The sequence below is a fragment of the Gracilinanus agilis genome, chromosome 1 (genome assembly GCF_016433145.1).
Source record: "Gracilinanus agilis isolate LMUSP501 chromosome 1, AgileGrace, whole genome shotgun sequence".
Lineage (NCBI taxonomy): Eukaryota > Metazoa > Chordata > Mammalia > Didelphimorphia > Didelphidae > Gracilinanus > Gracilinanus agilis.
In genome coordinates, this window is record NC_058130.1 from 769,395,100 (window position 1) to 769,417,109 (window position 22,010).

A 22,010-nucleotide genomic window follows, 5' to 3' on the forward strand; every position below is an offset into this window, starting at 1 on the left:
ATAAACAATAATACTCTTGGACCCAACAATCTTTGTTACTAGAAATATATCAAGTAACAGCAAAGGGGAAAAGGAAAGGTGATCTGCTGCACACATACATATATGGTCCAGGGGGGAGACCGTGGACTCAGGCTTGGACCTGCTGAGTTTGGAGGTGCTGCTGAGACATCCAGGCTGAGATGGGCCTGGATTTGGGCCCCTGAGCTCAGGTAAGGGATGGGGCTTGGATAGAGGACTCTGTGAAGTCATCTGCATCAATATATTTTTTTTAAACCCTTAACTTCTGTGTATTGGCTCCTAGGTGGAAGAGTGGTAAGGGTGGGCAATGGGGGTCAAGTGACTTGCCCAAGGTCACACAGCTGGGAAGTGTCTGAGGTCGGATTTGAACCCAGGACCCCCCGTCTCTAGGCCTGACTCTCAATCCACTGAGCTACCCAGCTGCCCCCCTATCTGCATCACTATTAATTAAACTATGAGGGAAGATGAAAGGACCAAATTGTAGCTCGAGAGGCCATCTAGTCCAACTGCCTCATTTCCTAGAGGGCCCCAAGTTTCCTGGATGACAGAAGGTCTCAGTTACTCCATCTGTAAAATGAGGACGTTTTCACTAGATTAGTGACCCAAAACATGTTGTCACAGCCCAACTGAAGGCTTGACTATTTTTCAAACCTATAACTGATGATCCACAGGGACCAAAGGCATGGAATATACCTCAGGTTAAGAGAAGGTAAAAAATTTTCAAGGAAATTAAACCCATTTTCACATAGGAAAACATTTTTGTAGGTTAGGCTCTTTTTGGATTCATATGCAAAGGGAAAATAACACTAGAAAAGAAATTTCTTCATGGATCCCTTAGTAGCACTCCAGGATTCTGGGGGAAACACAGCTTGGTCAATTCTTTTCTTCTTGTTTTTTTTTTTAAACTCAATAAATTAGTGACCAGATAATCACAGGTCTTGTCTTTTCCAGAACAGGATTTCAGGACCAGAAGGGGCTTCACTGGCATCTTGCCCAAATCAGACCCATCCAAAATCCCCCCCCAACAATATAATCAGGGAGTGGTCATCTAGCCTTTGTTGAAGACCTTAGGTGATGAGGAGCTCACTATTTCTTGAGGCATGCCGTCCTACTTCCTTTTTTTGTTTGTTTTTAAACCCTTACCATCTTTCTTAGAATCAATACTGTATTATATTGGTTCTAAGGCAGAAGAGTGGTGAGAGCTAAGTAATGCGGATTAAGTGATTTACCCGGCTAGAAAGTGTTTGAGGCCAAATTTGAACTTGATTGAAGTGCCAGGACTTCTCATCTCTATGTGCTGAGCCACCTAGCTACCCCCAGTCCAACCTACTTCTGGCTAGCTCTAGCTCTAATTATGAGGCAATTCTTCCTTATAGCAAGTCTAAATCTGTTTCTTGGCAGCTCCCACCTATGTACAAGGTATGGCTTGTTTGTGGAGTAATGGGCAGCTAGGTGGCATAGTGGAGAGAGCACCAGGCCTGGAGTCAGTCAGACTCATCTTCATAATTCCAAATCTGACCTAAGATTCTTACCAGCTGGGTGACCCTGGGCGTGTCACTTAACCCTGTTTGCCTCAGTTTCCTCACTTGTCAAATGAGCTGGAGAAGGACACAGCAAATCACTGCAATATCTTTGCCAAGAAAACCCCAAATGAGGTCATGAAGAGTCCAGCAAGGCTATAAATTATGTAGGATCCATATGTGGAAATGTAGTTATTAAAATCTTGCAACAAGCTTTAGGCTTTTAGTAAGTTTAAACTGCCTGAAGAAGTTTGGGATCATGCTTGTATGCATGATCGTTGCTTCCCCCATTAGACTGTGGGCTCTTGGGGAGCTGGCACTGTCTTTAGCTGAGCTCTGTATCCCTGGCACTTAGCACAGGTCCTGGTTTTACATCAGGTGCTTAATAAAAGCTTATTGAGTGTCTAAAGTTGCAAAGAGGCAAGCTGAGGCTCCTTGTCAGGAGAAACTTCCCAACAACTAGTTATCCAAAAGAAGAAAGCCTGCCGGGTGGAAGGGAGCAGGGCTGGATCCCTGGAAAGAAGGATGATGGCTGGCCAGGGACATGTTCTCAAGAGGTTAAACCCTCACTGCCTAGCCCTTACTGCTCTTCTGCCTTAGAACCAATACACAGTATTGATTCTAAGATGGAAGATAAAGGTTTAAAAAAACAAACAAACAAAAAACCTGTATGAATTACATTTTTTTAGTCGTGTGACTCTGGACAAGTCACTTAACCCCTACTGCCTAGCCTTTAATGTTCTTCTGCCTTGGAACCAAAATACAATATTGATCCTAAGATGGAAGTTGAGGGTTTAAATAAAAAAACTGCTTTGATGAGCTGTAAAGAGATTTGTGAGTGGGAAGCCCTCCAGAGATGCCTCCAAGTCGGGGGACTCCTTTCCTTCTCTTACTTCTTTGGAGGTCACGTTTTCCAGGTCCTGACTCATCATGATGCTTCGGAGTTTGGCTTTGATGAGGCGCTCTGTTCTTTCCCCTTCGGTTGGCCTGAGGGAGAGAGAACATGGAGGAAATCCCAGGAAATGCTGGCAGTGGGGACTGGAAACAGCTATCAGAGCAGGGGCTCCAAGGAACGCCTGTGGCCCCTGCTGATGATGCCTTGGCCAAAGGTCTGGGGACTTTCTTTTACAGGAAGGGGGGGGGGGGCGGAGGTCAGAACACAGGCTGTGACTCTGGAAAACCCCTCTGAGATATTGAGAGCCACTGAGGGCCCCAGAATGGGGAACAAAGAGAAAAGGAGAAGCCTGGAATCCTGAACAAGGATGTTAGCCAGCCTCAGGTCAGGTCAGACCTGGGAGAAAAGAGGCTCTTGGAAAACCAGGTGGGAGCAGCTGAGAGATACAAGGCTAAGGTGGGCAGCTGCCAGGGAGGGGAGGGAAGGTGAAACTTGGATTTTGGACCTGGATCTTCTACTAAACACACTTGTGACCTTGGCCAGATCACTGCCACTACTCTTACCAGTTACTGATTCTAAAGAGAGGACAAAATAATCTCTAAAAACCCTTCCTTCTCCACCATTCCCTGTCCTGAGGCCCCCCAGCTCTAATAATGGGTTCTAGTTCTGGATCTTTCACCCTCGTCCCCAGGGGCTGATATTCTATGGACTTAATACATTCTAAGTTCTATCTGGATCTCAAACTCAATGTTCCTCATTCTAGTTACTTAATCCTCTTCTGGGGATGAAAGGTCATGGGATGAGGCAGGGGGTGCCCTGACAGCCCCAGCTTAGAGAGAGGAGGAGCCACAGCACCTACTTGTCCACAAAGAGAGCAGGGGAATCGGGCCGTGTGGACTCCAGGTCCTGCATAGCGTTCCACTCATTGATGCAGCTCTGATCAGAGCCAATGCAGCTCTCGTAGTACGTGGCCCATACCAGAGCCATGCCTCCAGGGAAGTAGTTATATCTCCGGGCCACCTCACAGGCCTTGTGCAGAATCTGGAGGGCGGACCTGCAGGTGGGAAAGATGGTGGATCAGACCTGACAATGGGCACGGGCTTCTGGGAGTATCCTTCTAAGTAGGGTTTCTGGCTTTGTCAGGGCAGGGAAGATGGATGAGTAACGGAGATTTGGCTTCTTATAATTCAATTCAGCTCAAGAAGCACTTATTAAGAACAAATTATAAGGAGACAACTAGTGGCTCAGTGGAAAGAGTACTCGGCAGAGGGGAAGCGAAGACAAACATGATCTCTCCTTGTGGGCAAGGGTTTGGGGAGGACTCTCGGGAGGCAGGAAAGCCAGTGGTTATTGCTCCTAGAACAGCCAATCTATGTACACAGAGACATTAAACTCAAGACCTAGATGGAAGTCCTCCGATGGGCTGTGTAGTGTGATGCTCAGAGCTCTAGCCTCGCAGTCAGAAAAACCAGACTGATGCCTGTCTGCCTCCACTCCTAAGACCCCAAGGATGAACTTTCTGCTTTCTCTTGGCCTGGTCTTGGGCCACGCCGTGTCCTGGCCGTGTCATCCCCACCGTTTCCAATTCTATTTTTAAAAAATATTCCCTCATATCCCTACTGTTCTGACATGCAGTAAGAGCTTAATGAATGTTCGCTGCTGACCAACTCTAGATTGGAGAATGGTCATGAAATCTATATTGGCATTCCTGGACAAGATGTTTTGATCCATTTTCCTACATCTCCAATCACTGGATCCTCTGATTCCCCTGTCCAAAATGCCTCTCCCTTGGCCACCATTCATTCCTTTGTGGGTCATCTTCCCCTGTTAGAATATAAGCTCCCAGAGGCCAGGGACTGTCTTTTGTTTGCTTGTTTTTATATCTCTTGAATTCTTCATGGTACCTGGCACATGCCATGTACTTGTTAAATTTTTTTTTCATCCATCCACCCATCCACCCACCCACCCACCCATCCATCCATCTATCCATCACACATTAGCTGTGTGAGAACTTAGCCAGTTTCCTAATCTATCAAATGAAAATAATGCACCCATTTCCTGGGGCTGGGTACAGAGAAGCTTCATGCAAACTCTGTAGTGTGACAGAAATATAAACTTATAGTAAAATGAAAGTGGGTGTCCCACATGAGGTCAGCATGGGGCAGGGGCAAGAGCCTTGCATTTGCAGCCAAGGTTCATGGGTATGTTTCTACCTGTGTGACCCTGGGCAAATTATTAACCTCTCTGGGCCTCTATACAATGGCAGGGTTGCAGAGAGAGATTGGACCAAATGGTTACTTGCAGCTCTCAATCTATGAAGCCAGAATCTTAAATCACTTTTTTTTTTTAAATAGAACTCCCTTACTTCATGTCTTAATAATAACTCTAAGACAGAATAGGAAGGGCTAGATAAACAGGGTTAAGTGACTTTCCCAAGGTCATAGTTAGAAAGTGTTTTGGGCTGGATTTGAACTTAGGTCCTCCTGATTCCAGGCCTGGCCCTTTATCCACTATGCCACCTCACTGCCCCCCTAAATCACTTTAAGCTGGGATGGAGGGGGCAGCTGGGTGGCTCAGTAGATGGAAAGCCAGGCCCAGAGATGAGAGGGTTCAAATCTGACCTCAGATACTTCCTAGCTGTGTGACCCTGGGCAAGTCACTTAACCCCCATTGTCTAGCCCTTGGAACGGATATACAGTATTGATTCTAAGACAGAGGGTAAGAATTTTAAAAAAAAAATCACTTTAAGCCTCTGTGCCACAGTTTCCTTATTTGTTCAATGGGAGGGTTGGCCTAGAATCTGGTCTCTAAGATTCCTTCCAGCTCCAGCTCTAGGATCCTATAAGCCTTTCTTAGGGAGTTCCTTGATGGCTTGTTTGATTTCTTTTCCTGATATGGGATTATTTAAGTATTCTATTTCCTCTTCTGTTAATCTAGGCAATTTATATTTTTGTAAAAATTCATCCATATCACCTAGATTGCTGTATTTGTTGCCATATAATTAGGCAAAATAGTTAATGATTACCTTAATTTCCTCTTCGTTAGAGGGGACGTCACCCTTTTCATCTCTGATACTGTTAATATGGTTTTCTTCTTTCCTTTTTTTAAAATTAGATTCAGCAGTACTTTGTCCATTTTATTCGTTTTTTCAAAGTACCAGCTCCTGGTCTTATTTATTAATTCAACAGTTCTTTCACTTTCACTTTTATTTATTTCTCAGATCCTATAGCCTTTGACTGTTGATCTTCTTCTATGCAATAGTTTAGCTTAGAAAAACTAGCCGAGTAAGAATGACTCCTGAAGCCGCCAAGATTGTGAACACATTAACCGTCGTGCTGGGATCACCACGATGGATTCCTAACCTATAACCTCTGCTTTTGTCCTTGGACCAACGGGAGCAGAGGCCCGGAGAAGGAGCGGCCAGGGACGGGAGAGGAGGAAACCAGGCCGTTGGACGGGTCACTTTGTGAGGCCCGGAGCCCGGAGTCTCCTAAGTGGGTGCATCAAGGGGGACACTAAGGACACAAGGACGTGATGCCGGAGGAGGGTCAGAAATGACACGGAACTCCTGAACATGGCTGGACGAGGCACCGTGGCCAAACGTGGGCCCAGAGAGGAAGTGCGTGACTTCGGAACGCTCACGTTCCCCTACCAGGGTCTCATTTTAACTGGATCATCGATACGCAGCGACAAGAGACTGTAGAAGACGTCCGAGCCATCTCACTGTACAGATGACCGGAACAACCGAATGACAACGGGCCTGACTGGCGGGGAAGGGTAGGCCAGTGTGGGGTGACTTCTCCAGGGACATCTAGCTAATAAGTGTCTGAATTAGGTTTTTGAACTCAGATCTTTTAGACTATAAGGACATTAACCTGTTCCCTGCTCTTTCCTTGTATGTCAAGATGAAGCAACTAGGCCAGAAAGGTCTTAAAATAAGCTAATTTCTAGAAATTACATTTGGTAAGCCCCCTCCCAGCCCCTGTTCCAAGCCCCCTCCCGGCCCTCCCAGCCCTGTTCTAAGGTTCCCCCCAGGTTACTTCTTGGCTGCCTTTGGGTACCTGCTAAGAGAAACCTCTGACAGGCCCTAAATAAAAACAACTGAACCCAGTTCCTGCTGCTGGACTGACATCCGGTCCACTGAAGGCCATCCAGGAGAGCGAGGCCAGCCTATGGGTGGGTGGGTGGGGGTCGTGCCAGGCTCACAAGCCTGGCATGGACACTTACCACATGGCTTGGACAGACACAGGCTTAAACACATGCATTCTTCCTGCTGTGCTCACGCTGAATCCTCTGGGAAAGAGAAAGAAAAAGAAAGTCATGAGGCAGGAGGAATCGTCCTCCAAACCAAAGGGGCTGGTGCTGGGCTGGGGCAATGCCACAGGGGATGCACCCACAAGGGAGGGTCCGCCCAGTGCCATCAGGAGTGCTGGGAAGAGCCAGCCTCCAGGCCCAGCTCCGCTACTTACTAGGGTGTGTGAGTTCAGGCAAGACAGACCTCCCTGGGAATGAATTTCCATATATGAGGAGTTTGTACTGGATAACCACAAAAGGCCAGCCCAGCACTGACATTCCCTGTTCTAAGGCCCCTTCCAGCCCCAACGATTCCTTGCTCTCGGCTCCCTCCCAGCCCTGATATTGGAGGGGTTTACTATTTCCTTCTAATTCTAATAATCTGTGAGCCGACTCACTTTTATTCCTTCTCCACTTTCCCTCCCACCTTTACAAATCATCTCATTCAGAGAATCCAGGGGCTCCAGTCCCACCCTACCACAACCAATTCTAACCACCAGGCCCTCCAGCCCTCTCCTGAAAATGTAATCCCCAAAAGGAGCCATTTTCATCCACTCTCACCCATCTCCATCCAGGTGTATCTTGGTGTCACTCCACAGACGGAGCACCATCCCGATGGTGCAGCTCGTGCTATCGAGAAGAGAAGGCAGACGAGAGGTTACGTGGGGCTGGTGTCCTTGCACCACTCTTGCTCCCAGTCCTCCAACCAGCCCTCAAAGCTTGTAGAAGGAAAAAGAATAAAACACCCAATGGTCCAGATCACTCAGTATGGAAACACCGAGGGAAGGGCCAAATCACAGGGTCCTCTAGACTGCAAAGGGAGCTCAGGGGCAATTTAGACTAACCTTCCTCATTTTACATTAGGGGAAACTGAGGCCCAGAGAAATAAGATCACAGATTTGAAAGGGGCCTTGGAGATCATCTAATCCAGTCCTCTCATTTTCCGGAGAAAGAAAATGGAGTTAACGAGACTTTCCCTGGAACATGAAAGATAGTGCATGACACAGCTAGTGCTTGGAGGCCTGACCTCTCATAGTTCTACCTAGGTGATCTCGGGAAAATCATTAGATGTCCCAGCCTCGATTCCCTCACCTTTACAGTGACTTAGATTCCAAGGCCTCTTAGGTCCCTTCCAGCTCTAGATTTGCTCTCCTTGGGCTCCCAATCCTTTGATCTGAGGGGCCATCCCAGGGAAGAAGAGTTTAACCCCAGAAAGAACCCGGAAAGAGTAATGGGGTGCAAGTGAGCACCAATGAGTCCAGGTAGGCTAGAAGAAAGGAAGGAACAACATCCCAATGATGAAAGCTTTCCAAAAGGGAGGGCTGCCTCTGTTTGGGCTAGATGGTCCCAATCTGGAGACCCTGAAGCAGAGTCAGGATGGCCATTTGTAGGACCCCTTTCCCTGTTGGGAGATGGGTTGGATTAAATATCTCAGAGGTCTCTTCCACCTCAGAAGCTATGACTCCAAAGCTACGAGGGGCTGGGTAACAGATGCCAACCTTGGAAGGGATGGAAAGAAACACAGGCCAGTGCCAAAGGGTTTCACCCAGGGGGGTTAGAGAAAGTCAGCCCTGGCTCTGGGAGCCCCACCAAGATGTGGCTGGCTGAACAAATGTAAATTGATTCTTTCTTTTTCTATTTAAGCTCTTATTTTCTATCCTAGTATCAATGCCAGGACAGAAGAGTGTCAAGGGCTAGGCAAATGGGGCTAAGTGACTTGCCTAAGGTCACACAGATAGGAAATGTCTTAGGTCCTCCTGACTCCACTGAGTCATCTAGCTGTCCCTGAATTATTTCTAATATATCTTCCAGCTTTGAAACTTCTGTGCTCTAATGTGGTGGACTCAGATTCAAATAAAAATGGGGGAAGGAGGCACTAAACCTTACAAGAGGATTCTTCCCGGTGGCATGATGTTTTAGAAAACCACATTTTTAAAAAAAACCCTCACCGTCCATCTTAGAATCAATACTGCGTATTGGTTCCAAGGCAGAAGAGTGGTAAGGGCTAGGCAAAGGGGATTAAGTGACTTGCCCAGGGTAACGCAGCTAGGAAGTGTTTGAGGCCAGATTTGAACCCAGGACCTCCTGTCTCCAGGCCTGGCTCTCAACCCCCTGAGCCACCTTGGTGCCCCCAGAAAAACCACATATTAATATTATCTAGGTTCGATTGTATTTTTATTTACTTTGTTAATAAATATTTACCAATTATAGCGAGTGTTGTGGCCCACAGGGGTTTGACACCTCTCCTTTCTTTTTCCTCTCTCTTCCCCTCTCCTTCCTTCTCTCTCTACACCCTCTTCTCCTTTGGGGATCTCATCTTGTTTCCATTACCCTGTCTCAGAGGATGACTCCAGATTACATTATTGTTGCTCAGTTGTTTTCAACCTTGTCCAACTCTTTGTGACCCCGTTTGGGGTTTTCTTGGGGAAGATATTGGAGGGGTTTACTATTTCCTTCTCCAGCTCATTTTACAGATGAAGAAACTGAGGCAAACAGAGTAAAGTGACTTATCCAGGGTCACCCAGCTATTCATGATGCCACTGAGCTTGCCCATTAATTACACATCTGACCCTAAGTTAAGCTCCAGACCCTCATCTCCAACTACCTGAGACATTTCACAGGGGCCATCCCAGAGAGTCAGCCCAAATTCAACACGTCTGGAACAGAACTCATTATCTCTCTGTCCACAGTGGCCCCACTAGTGTTCTCTCACCCAACAGCCACCACGCCAGGTAGTTTCTGCCTCAACAACATCTCTCACATTTGTCTCTTTCTCTAATCTCAGAGCTACCAACCTAATTCGGGTCCTAATTGGGACCTAATTGGTTTTCCTCCCTGCTCTCCCAGGGATTTCTACAGAGTTGTCAAAGTGATTTTCCTAAAGCGTGAGCCTTATGGTGTAACTCTCTTCCTTTATCATCCCAAGTGGCTCCCTATCACCTCTAGGAGTAAATATATACTATTCTGTTTGGACTTTAAACTTTAGCCTGCACAGCCAGGCTCCAGTTTGCATTTCAGAATTAGTACAAATTATTCTCCTCTTAAGTCCAAAAGAACTACCTTTTCTGCTGCTCTTCACACAGGAGCACTCCTCTCCCATCTCTGGGCCTTTGCCCAGGCCGTGTACTCCCATCTTCTCTTCTTAAGAGTCCCCAGTTTCCATCAAAACTTAGCTCTAACATGGCCTCCTACTGAAGGACTTTCTTAATCGCCCACAGCTGTTAGTGCTGCTGGGCTACAGAATCCAGCTGCTATTTTTTTCCCCATGCAAATGTTTATGTGTGTGTATGTTGTCTCTCATGAGAGAATGTAAGTTCTTTGAGGGCAGGAACTGCTTCACTTTTGTCTTCGTTTTTCCAGCAATAAGCATGGTGCCAGGCAAACAGGAGGAATTTTTTTTTCCAAACTCTTTATTTTCCATCCTAGAATAAATTCTATGTATTGGTTCCAAGGCAGCAGAGCAGTCAGGGCTAGGCAATGGGGGTCAAGTGACTTGCCCAGGGTCACACAGCAAGGAAGTGTCTGTGGCTACATTTGAACCCTGGACCTCTCGTCTCTAACTGTGTCTCCCAGCCCTGACATTCCTAGTTCTGACCCTGGGCAAATCACTTACCCTGTTTGCCTCAGTTTCTGCAGGGATCCCACATGGAGTAAAGTCCTGCAGGGTCCAGCGCCATCCAATTGCTTTTTGTTATTATTTCTCTAATCACTACGTCTCCTGGGAGGAGGATGAACACGGTTTGGGCATGGAAAAACGAATCTTCTAAGAGGATCCTGTGGCTGTGCCAGCGAGGGTGCTGCCATCCCACAGGCATCTTGGGTACCAGTTAATGGGCTCCCCAGAGAACGACCTCACATCAACACAGAGAAGGGGCCCCTGGGGCCGAGGGAAACTGAATTCTGGCTCCCGGGTACCTGCCGAGGAGCTGGGCCTCCCGTTGGCTTCCTGCCTACGGATGCCCCACGTCAGCCCGAGCTGAACCAAACTCTTAGCCCAGAGATGGCATCTCGGCCTCAAGGTGAGTGGCAGCACCCTGATGAGTCAAAAGCTCCAAATGGGATCCCAAAGAGTTGGACACGATGGAAACAAGTGAACAACAGCAAGGGGGCATGCAGATAGCACGATGGGCTTGGAGTCAGGAAGACTTGAGTTCAAATCGTGCTCCAGACTCTTACTAGCTGTGGGACCCTGGGCAAGTCATTTCAGCTTTGGTCTCAGTTTCCTCATCTGTCAAATGAGCTGGAGAAGGAAATGGCAAACTAGCCGTGTGCCCTGGGCAAGTCAATTTACCCTGTTTGCCTCAGTTTCCTTATCTGTCAAATAAGCTAGAGAAGGAATTGGCAAACCAGTCCAGGATCTTTGCCAAGAAAGCCCTGAATGGAGTCACAAAGAGTCAAATATGACTGAAATGAATGAACAATGATATGCAAAGATCAATGGAAGGAACTGAGGACCCTGGACATGTGGGAGAGACAAAGAGGAGGGAAATCTGAGGGATCCAGGAAGGGACCCACAAGATTATCCAATCCAACTCCTGCTTTACAGTTGGGGAAACTGAGGCATCGTGACTTATTCACATTGATACAAACAATAGATAGCAGAGGCAGGATCTGAACCCAGGTCCTTTGACTTCAAATGTAGTTCTCTCTTTAAGTAAAAGAACACTATATGTACGAGAGATTAGCTTTGTTCTGCTTGGCCAGAGGGAAAAAAGGAACAATGGAGTAAGTTAAGAGATTCCGACATAGGCTGATGTAAGGAAAAATTTTCTAACATTCCAACAGTTTCCATCCAGTTGCCAAAGTGATACTCCTTAAACACAATTCTCTTGCTCAATAACCTTCAGGGGCTCCCTACTACTACAGATTCTTCCCTTTGCCCACTTACCTTTGTGTCCTCATCAGCTAACAACAATAATAGTAACAGCTATCATCTACATGGTGTTTACTATGTGTCAGGGACTGTGCTAAATTCTTTATTAGCCTCATTTGATTCTCACCATAATCCTGGGAGGTGGACACTCTTGTGGTCCCCATTTTAAAGAGGAAAAAACTGAGGTAAACAAAAGGTAAATGACTCGCTCAGGGTCATACAACTAGTAAGGTCAGATTTGAGCTCAGGTCTTCTTGACCCCAGGCCCTCATTCAGGAAGAGTCCCTTATAAATGGGAAATTCTATATCCAGGCTATGTCCAGAAGGTCCCTGCCTCCTCTGGCTCCTCGAGCTCTCAGGTCAACAATCTGGCCACAAATCTTTGGGTGTGTTCTGAACATTTGGGCCAATGTCTGATGAAGTCTCTGGGCCCCTTTTCCAAATGATGTTTTAAAATACATAATATAAGATTCAGAGAATTGCAAAAGAAAACCAATTCGACTGAAAGAGAGTGATCAAAATATTTTTTAAACAAACCCCAATTCCTGGAATCCTAAGAGCTCCTGCTAAGGATACCCTAAGCAAACCTTGCTTTAGCATCCCTCCTTCCAATCTATCTGCACTAACCCCAACCAAACATACCTCTCCTTGCTGGAAAAGTCCACTCCCAGCAAGACATTCTCTTCCGTGTCCTGTCGCCCGCTGCTATAGACCACCACCATGTACCTGACGCGGTCTGTCCACGCGCTCTCCAGGCGCACCGCCTGCAAGGAACAATGATGCTGTCACTGCCTCTTGGAGAGGCCGGAGATATGCCACAAACCAGTCCAACAAGTATTTACTAAGCCAGGTATTCCACTGGCAGCTGGAGATATCAGGACAAAAGTAAGACAGCCCTCGCCTCTCACACCATACTACATACTACTACTCTACCATTCAATTTAACTAGAATTTACTGAATGCTGACTGTGCTAGGGGGTACTAAGACATAACCAAAGCAATCTCTGCCCTCGAGAAATCTGTACCCTACACAAGGGAGGCATAAACAGGTAAAATAAGGAGCCAGTGTGGTAGTGGGAAAAGTGATTGCTTCTGACCAGGGTTTGAATCATGTCTTTTATAGCTTTAACTGGGTAACTCTGGGTAAAGCATTTAGTGTCTCTAGGTCTCAGTTTCCTCATCTGCAAATTGAGAGATTTGAGCTACATGGCCTCTGAGGTCCCTTCTAGTCCCAGGTCTCCCATTCTATAAGTGTAGACATGATTATTTGAGGAGGAGGGATCAATAACAGTGAGGGGGTGCCATTTCCTTCCATAAAATGTCATAATGTGGAAGGACAATTCATCCATCCATCCATCCATCCATCCATCCATCCATCCATCTACCCACTTATCCATCCATTCGCCCATCCATCTACCCACTTATCCATCCATCTACCCACCATCCATCCATTCGCCCATCCACCACCTATCCATTCGGTCGTCATCCACCCACAAACCAAGTTCTCCAGAATAAGCAAAGTTCTTTGTTAGGCCCTTGGGGAAAGTGAACAAACTTGGCTTTGTTTCCCTTCTTTTTTCCCTTTTGCAGACTTGTGAATTAAAAATTCAGATGAAATTGAAGGAATGGAGATTATAATTGAATATGGAGTAAAAAGTAAGATCAGTAAACAAGGAATCGGGAGTCCTAGGATGTAGATTTGGTTTTGCTACTAATGTTATACAATCTTAGGCAATTTACTTTTCTCTCTTTGGCCCTCAGTTTCCCCACCTATAAAATATAGGGATTCAGATTAGAGCAAAGTTTTTCATAGTAATCTGGCCAACAAACATTTCTATGCTTGAAGTATACCGATGGGAAAAGGAAAAAGGAAAAGGGAATAAACATTGATTAAGAATCTCTTATGCCCCAGACACTGGCATTTAATAATTTAAAAAAATAACAACAATGTCATCTGATTTTCACAACAATCCTGGCAGGTAAGGGCTATTTTTATCCCCATTTTACAGATGAGGAAACTGAGGAAGACAGAAGTTAAATGACTAAGCAGGGTCACAGCTAGTAAGTATTGGAGGTGGGATTTGGACTCAGGTCTTCCTGACTCCAGAACCATCTACCATAAGTGGATCCCATAAACAATGATCTAAGGTGCCTAATGTACCTTTATAAGATAAAGCAGTTGGGAAGGTTTGTCGTAAAAAATGACAAGTCTATTTTATAACATTTCATTAAAGTGACTGCAAGCTGACCTATTTAAACAAGTTACTGGTGACAAAAAAAAAAAAAAAGGGAAATGGATATAGTAAAAGACACTAACACAATATCACATAAAAGTTTAACGAAAGTAAACCATTGCTCCAATAAAGCAAACAAAAGAGCCTAAAAACTACCTTAGCAATATTTGATCTCCTTGCCAGGGGAAGAAATACGGCAGTCTAGGGCAACAATGCTGAACGATGCAGATATAATTTCAAATTTAGTATTTTAGTTAGGAAAATGATGTTGAAATTTCTTCACAAAGCAAAACACAAAATAATTTGAGAAATTCTGGAGTACATAATTTCTAAGGCTTCTTTCAACCACCAAATTCTCTGCTAAAGGCCCTTCTCAGTTTTGACATTTTCTGTTTGAAGGTTTCTCTCAGCTGTGAAGTTCTATGATCTCAAATGCAGTTCATTCCGCATTGTTCTCAGACATCCCAACATGTTCTTTCAACTCCTCCTCCTGTATCTTCATGTTAAAGATGCTCAGGATGACATCATTAATTGAGGCTCTCCTTCTTCCCTGCCTCAGGCTATCCTACACTTCATCCAGGGGCACCTGGAAGGCCCCAACTAGAGTTTGACTAGTAGGGCTGTCCTCAGTCTTCCCCAGACCTCCAAGACTTCACCTCAAAACTTCCTGTCAAATACCATGTCTTACCCCTATCAGAAAGATCCCCAAATCCTTGCTCCACTCTAATCCTTAGGCCCTATCTTCCTTTTCCAATGGTGGAGGGCCAGTTCCTTCCAAGCTCCTTACTAAGCAGGACAGAAACCCCCAAACTCCTGGATCCTGCCATCCACCCCATGGACACCCAATTAGGCCCATGAGGTCTTGCTATCTCTCCTCCATCAGACAAATTCTCATATGTGTTGTCTCTCTCAATTAGTGTGAGTACTTTGAGAAAAGAGAATTTTTTTTCCTACTTGAAACTATAGTACTTAACAATGTGCTCAGTACATTGTAAGTCATTAATAAATGCTATTTCAACCATTCACTCAAACATTTATCCTTTTTGCCTATCTATACATTCATCTATCCATCCAATTAATCCATCCATCTATCTATCCATTCATCCTTCCATCTAATCTTTCCATTTAGCTATCTCTCCTTTCATTTTATCCATAGATCCATCCATCCATATCATCCATCTGTCCATTCATCTTTCTAATCTTTACATTCAGCTATCCATCCATTCATTGTATTTATTCATCGTCTATCCATCTTATCTCTGTTCATCTATCCCTCCATCCTTCATCTAATCTTTCCATTTAGCTATCCATCTAGACATCTTATCCATCTATCCTTCTAATTCACCCATTAATCCATACATTTATCCATTCACTTATTTTAGCTCCTTTGCCATCAAAACATGTAAACTCCCACTTTGATCAGCTTTTAATTTTAATTTTTACTAGATAGCTTTTGGTTTTTATGTCTGCCATTTGTGGATGACCTGCTAGGAGACTTTCCTTATACCAATGAAGAAAAGAAAACAGTTAAGCAACAGTCATGGAGACCAATGGCAAATGATAGGGCTTTGTGAAGGCAAATCTCTCTGTGGCTTAGTCTTGTGTTCCTCAATGGCTCAGACCAATGTCCTCCAAGGACTCAGGCTACATGGGCCCAGACCTGCCAATCCAACTCCCCCCCACTCACCACTCAATTATGTCTTCTTACCAGTTTGATTCTATCTTCACAGCGAAGAAGGTTGATCATTACTTGAAGATGCTGGGGCAAGTCACCTGTTGGACCCATAGAAAGTGGATTTAGATAGAAAATTATGGGCCCACAGATAGATCTAGAATACCAACCCATCCCCTCCTTCTCCTCCTATCTCCACCTGTTACCAGGATGCTAATTAAGTTTGATTTTAACAAAGCACTTTTCTTTTTTAAACACTAAATTCCTTAATTCTTAATTAACAACGCTAAGACATAAGGGCAAGGGCTAGGTGAATGGGGTTAGGTGATTTGTCCAGAGCCACGGAGCTGGAAAATGCCTGAGGCCAGATTTGAACCCAGGTCTTCTTGACTCCAGGCCTGGTACTCTATCCACTGTGCTACCTAGTTGCCCCTAACCAGGCACTTTTCACAACCCTGGGAAGCAGGGAACAAATGGTTTTGTAATTCTTATTTCATACAGGAGACCTGATTATAAATTCAGGACTCTTTCCACCAGATCACTGAGGAGTCATCCTCCCTGTTCTTCAAGGTCCACCTCAAGTGCTGTTTCCTTCCCTGAAGCTTTCTTTAACGTCTAACCACTGGATTGGTCCCCAAACTCAACCCACCTTTCCTGAATTCTTGTGGGATTCCAAGATTGTAATGGGGAAGAAACTCGAGGCAGTCAGAGCCACCAGCAGCTACTACAATATCCCAGGGGTGACCAGAGTCCAGGCAGTGTCAGAGGAGAGAAGGGAGTATGCTTGTGTGAAGATAGAATTAACTCTCCCTTTGTCTATTTTTAGTTAATCAAATCAAGAACTTAAAGTACCCCTACTTAGTAGCTAGCTATTAGGTAAGAGAGCTCACAAGTCACTTACTAGTTCACACCGCTAAAAGGCCACAAGCACGCCCCCCACCCATGGCAGTGCTGGGCAAACTGAAAGACTGCAATTGGTTTCTGTGAAGAGGGGGGAGAGAGACAGGAAATGACATGGAAAAAAGAGGAGACCAACATGGTCTGGGGCTCTTGACTTCCTTGGTTTTGGAGAGGCTGATTCCTTGGAGAGACTCTTCCCCTGGATTCGGCATCGGTGAGTAGAACTGAAGAGACACTTTTCCTTGGAGTCATTCTATGTTGGTGGAACTCTGGCTGAAGACATCACAGGGACTTCTGGCTGAGGACTACTGGGAAATCCATGTGGAGATGGGACTTGGGGAAGCCCCTTCCAAGGGCTGAGCCAAACTTCACTGGAGCAGCAATTAGGGAGGCTAGACCAGGCTTTGTCTCCTTCCTATATTTCCCACTTGTAAATAAAAGCTGCTAATAGTCATTTTGACCTAAAGGCTAACAATTTATAAATGGTGACCACGTTATTATTTTTTAACTATCATATTGAGTAAAACCTAAATTTAATTGTCATACTTGAGAGATGCTGCAAGGGAAAAGCTGACAGGCCTTGGCAAGAGACTGGATATAATCCAATGAGAAATAAGTGATCATGACAAATCCAAGGATGTCTCCTAAGTTGGGAGCCTGAGGGACTGAGAGGATGCTGGTGCACTCAAATAGTAAAAAGGAAAGTAGGAGGGAGGGGAAATTCTCTGTTTTGAATATGTCCAGTTTAAGAAGGAGGCAATTAGATGGTCCAGTAAATAGAGCATTGGATCTAGAGTCAAGAGGACTCAAGTTCAAATCCAACATCAAAACAAAGATGTGTAATCCTGGGTAAATCACATAACTCTGCTTGCCTCAGTTCTTCATCTGTAAAATGGGGACACACTGAAGAAGGAAATGGCAAACCACTCTTGCATCTTTGCCAAGAAAACCCCAAATGGGGTCCCAAAGAGCCTGACCCAAGTGAAACAAGTGAACAACAACATGGGTCAGGAACTGTGCTAAGTACTTTACAATGATCTCATTTGAACCTTACAACAACCTTGGGAAACAGGGGCTATTATTATTATTATTATTTTTTTTTTTAGTTGAGGAAATGGAGGCAGGCATTGGTGAAATGACTTGCCCACAGTCATACAGCTACCCACAGGGTCAGTTAGGTATGGTGTTTACATATGAGTAGAAAAATTCCTAGTTACATTCCAACTCAGGAAAATGTGTCTTTCTGTCTCCAGACATAGCACTTTATTCCCTGTGTCACCCGGCTGCCCAACATGCATCTCTGCTATATATTATATTATAGAGATTTTATCTGTATTACAGTAATGATATAAAAGCTTTGAGGATAGGCAGAGATATAACAAAGCAGCGGGTAAGTATAGCGGAGAGAGTGCCAGGAAGCCCTGAATTCAAATCTAACCTCAGACACTTCAAAGGTGAGTCACTTAACCCCTATTTGCCTCAGTTCCTCAACTCTAAAATGGGGATAGCATTACCCTCCCAGGGATGTTGTGAGGATTAAATGAGAAAATTGCAAAATTCTTAGCACAGTGTCTGGTACAAAGTGAGCACTAATTACTAATTAGGAATTAAAGCTCTATTGTGACTTTACAGACCCCCCCCCCCCCCGCACAGAGAGAGATATTGAAAGCATACACAGATATATATATATATATGGATCTGATCCCAAGTCTTAATGAAGTATATGTGCAAACGCACATATATACATATGCATGTCTGTATACCTATATATGTACATGTGTGTACATGAGAAGGCATGTATACCTGTTTATATATGTGTGCATATGTAGATATATATGTGGATGATGTAAATATAAGGGAGAGAAGGCAGACACAGAAATAATTTTCATAACCTGGACTTGCATGAACTGATGCAAAGTGAAACGAGCAGAACCAAAACACTGTACACAGTGACGAGAATACTTTACAATGAACAACTGTGAATAACTTAGTTTTCTCAACAATACAATGACCCAGAACTATCCCAAAGGGCTCATGATAAGAAATGCCATCAGCTTCTGGAGAAAAAGAATTGAGTCTGAATCTAGACCAAAGCAAACTTTTTTCACTGTCTTAATTTGTTTTTGTTTTTTTTTTTCTATTTGAATTTCCTTCCACAAAAAGATTAATATGGAAAAACGTTTTATGTGAAGGCACTTGTAAAATCTATATGAGATTGCTTACCATCACAAGGAGGATGGGGGTTGGGAGTAGAGGGAGAGAATTCAAGTCAATATTCTTTGAAATATATTGGAAACTTTTTTACATGTAATTGTGGGGAGGAGTTAAAATGAAAATACTTTGTAGACAGAAATAATTTTCATGCTCCAATGTGTATTATAAGTAGAAAGAAGAGGTTTGAGCAAAGCTTGGTGAGGTATCCAAGAAAAGGAATCACAGGGGGCAGCTGGGTGGCTCAGTGGATTGAGAGTCAGGCCTAGAGATGGGAGGTCCTGGGTTCAAATTTGGCCTCAGACACTTCCTAGCTGTGTGACCCTGGGCAAGTCACTAGACCCTCATTGCCTAGCCCTTACCACTCTTCTGCCTTGGATCCAATACACATTGATTCCAAGATAGAAGGTAACGGTTTATAAAAATAATAAAAATTATAAAAAGGAATCAGAGGATTACAGATTGAGAGTTGGAAGAGGCCCTATAGGTCACGGAATCCAAATTCCTCTCCTGTTTTGCAGACAAGAAATTAAGGTTCACAGAAGTTAAATAGTTTGTCCAGTCAAACAGGACCAGAACCCAAGTCTTCCAGACTCCAAATCCTGTGCCCTCTACCCACTCTGTCATGCTGTCTCTTGAGTTCATACAGGATCCTCAAGGGTCATTTGCTTCAAAGGCAAATGTGGAAAACGAGTGCTATGAGGCCTCACATTGCACCGGTGTCATCTTGTACTGATATCTCCTAGAATCCCAAGTTTAGGATCACAGATTCAGAAGGCTAGAAGGGGCCTTCAAGGGTCATCAAGGCCTTCCTCTTCCTTTTACAGACAAGGAAACTGAGGCCCAGAAATGTGACCACTGAGTAAGGGTATCTTGGGACTCCAAGTGTAGCTGTCCTGCTGCTGTACCATTTCTCTGCAGCTCCTGGCTCACCTCTAGCTGTTCCTGAATGACCACAAGCAAGTGACCTCACCTGTCCCTGCCAGGTTTCTAGCCTAGAATGCGTAAATTCAGCAGAAGTGCCTACCGATGGCCGTGACATTAAGAAATCTAAGCATAAAAGCTAAACACGAGCTGCCTACCTCTGCCCGGCCCCCCGCCTGACAAATGTTTTCATGCAAGGGATATTTTCCATATGGACAAAATTCTTTCAGTGGGTTGCTGGCTGATTTATGGAACTGCTGACAGATGGAAACCCCAGCCTGGGCCTGGTCCCCACGCTCGGTCTTTTGTTATTCCGAGGCGTTTACTAAGCACAGGGGACAGAACTCCCTCTGCGCTGAGATGTTTGGGGGTACGGGTCTGCCAGGGTTCTGGCCCTCTTTCCACCAATTGGGCTGACACTTGGTTCCTTAAGTCAAAGGCATAGAGGAGGGAAGGGGCTCCAGGTCTATGGATTCCAGCCAGGAGGAAAGGACCCTAGGGGTACCCACACCCTCCATAAAAATCACCTCTATGGCACCCCTGTAAAGGGTGATGGGGAGCACCCAGAGACAGGGTGCTTGACAGCTCCATTAGAAAGTTTGTCCTGACTTTGCTGTTGTTGCTGTCCAGTCCTTTCATTTTGACTCTTCCTGACCCCATTTGGGGTTTTCTTGGCAGAGATACTGAAGTGGTTGGCCATTTTCTTCTCTGGCTCATTTTACAGATGAGAAAACTGAGGCAGATGGAAGTAAAGTCTCTCACAACAATCCTGGCTGGATAGTACTATTATTATCATTCTTATTTTACAGATGAGAAAACCGAGGCAGACAGAGGTGGAGTGACTTGCTAGGTAGTGCTATTGTTATCATTCCTACTATTTTACAGATTTGAGAAAACTGAGGCAGATGCAGGTGGAGTGACTTGCCCAGGGTCACACAGCTACTAAGTGTCTGGTGCCAGATTTGAACTCAGGTGTCTGTGCCTCCAGGTCCTACATTCCATCCATGGGGCCACCTAAATATTTCTCCTTGCTGTTTTGTGATGGGGTGGGAAGACAAGGGATTCCAAATCAGGGACCGTGTCTGACTGTGGGTGAACCATGGGCTTATGGCATCAGGAGGCCATCATCTACTCTGATGCAGATTTTATAAATGAGGAAACCAAGGCAAGGCTCCACTAGATAAGAGACCAGGAAGAAGACCTGAGTTCTGGACTCTGAGCCTTACTTCCTAGGAGTGACCTGGGGCCGGCATGTCTAGGCTCTTGAAGGTTCCTCATCCACACAAGGAGGTCTTGGACCAGATGGCCTCTGAGGTCCCGTCTGCCTCCTGAGCCAGGATGGATGAATGTTCTCCTCCTGACGCCGGGGAAGGCAGGGGACCAACGATGATGCCCAGGGAAACCACCCAGGTGTAGGGAAGCCCTTACCTGCGTGCTTGTGGGGCTGCTGGAGACTCCGGGGTCCTTGGGGGCTGTTTCCTTGTTGCAGGAAGAGCGCAGCACCTTTCACCATGAAAAAACTCTCACTGAGGCTGGAAGGCAAAAACAAACAAACAAAAAAAACTGTCCCAATTAGTCAACTGTCCCAAGACCCTATCCTGGCACTACTGGGGAGGGGAGGAACCAAGAGGGGGGAAAGCAGGCTCCAAAAATGAAAACCAGCAGCCCCATTCCTAGCCTGGGCTCCCCCTTTCTCCTCCTCCTCCTCCTCTCCAACCTCAGAACAGTGAAGTCATAGAAAGACTGGACGGGTTTTCTCCACCCATCCATGACCTACACACGAGCCTCAAAAACTGCCCATTTGTTAGGTGCTCAGCATGTGGCACATAGTAGGGACTATATAAATGCATATTTCTTCTCCCTTTTACCTACTAAGTGCCAAGAGCAGTGCTAAGCAATAGAAGTATACATTTTCACTGCTGTTCAGTCATTTTTAGTCCTGCCCAACTCTTTGGGACCCCATTTGGGTTTTTCTTGGCAAAGATACAGGAGTTATTTGTCATTTCCTTCTCCAGCTCATTTTACAGATGAGGAAACTGAGGCCAACAGGGTGAAGTGACGGCTAGTAAGTATCTGAGTCCACATTGGAACTCAGATCTTCCTTAACTCCAGGCCTGCCTCTCTGCCCTCTGCACCATCCAGCTGCCCCTTGGCGACCCAATAAGGGTGCCAGGCACTGAAGAGAGAATGTACACAAATGAGGCAGGCGCTGCCTGCAGTGGGCTCACGTTCTAGGAGGGGAGCCAGGAAGTTCGGCACAGAGCCTGGCGTAGAGCAGGTGTTTCACAAATGCTTGTTGGGGGACTGACGGATAAGAATATATAAAAACATACAAAATATAGACAATGGAAGTTAGGGGGCCAGAAAAGCCCTCGTGCAGGAGGCAGCCCTTACGTGAGCTACGCTTGGCCCTTTCCTCCTTAGACCAGGGGGCTCGAAGCTAAAGTTGGCTCTGGGAAATGTTCAGCAT

At 45.3% G+C, this 22,010-nt stretch overlaps 1 protein-coding gene across 1 annotated transcript in view; it reads right to left on the reverse strand.

Annotated features, from left to right (window-relative positions):
- The window catches only part of SSH1 (slingshot protein phosphatase 1), a 43,791-nt gene extending 22,481 nt beyond the window's left edge, over positions 1-21,310 (reverse strand). The window contains exons 1-8 of the mRNA XM_044685459.1: positions 21,258-21,310; positions 20,969-21,072; positions 15,542-15,606; positions 12,242-12,363; positions 7,288-7,356; positions 6,661-6,726; positions 3,293-3,487; positions 2,432-2,525 (exon numbers count right to left, since the gene is read on the reverse strand). Coding sequence (XP_044541394.1) covers positions 2,432-2,525; positions 3,293-3,487; positions 6,661-6,726; positions 7,288-7,356; positions 12,242-12,363; positions 15,542-15,606; positions 20,969-21,072; positions 21,258-21,310 — 768 coding nt within the window. The remainder of the gene's footprint in view (positions 1-2,431; positions 2,526-3,292; positions 3,488-6,660; positions 6,727-7,287; positions 7,357-12,241; positions 12,364-15,541; positions 15,607-20,968; positions 21,073-21,257) is intronic.
- Between the last annotated feature and the right edge of the window lie 700 nt (positions 21,311-22,010).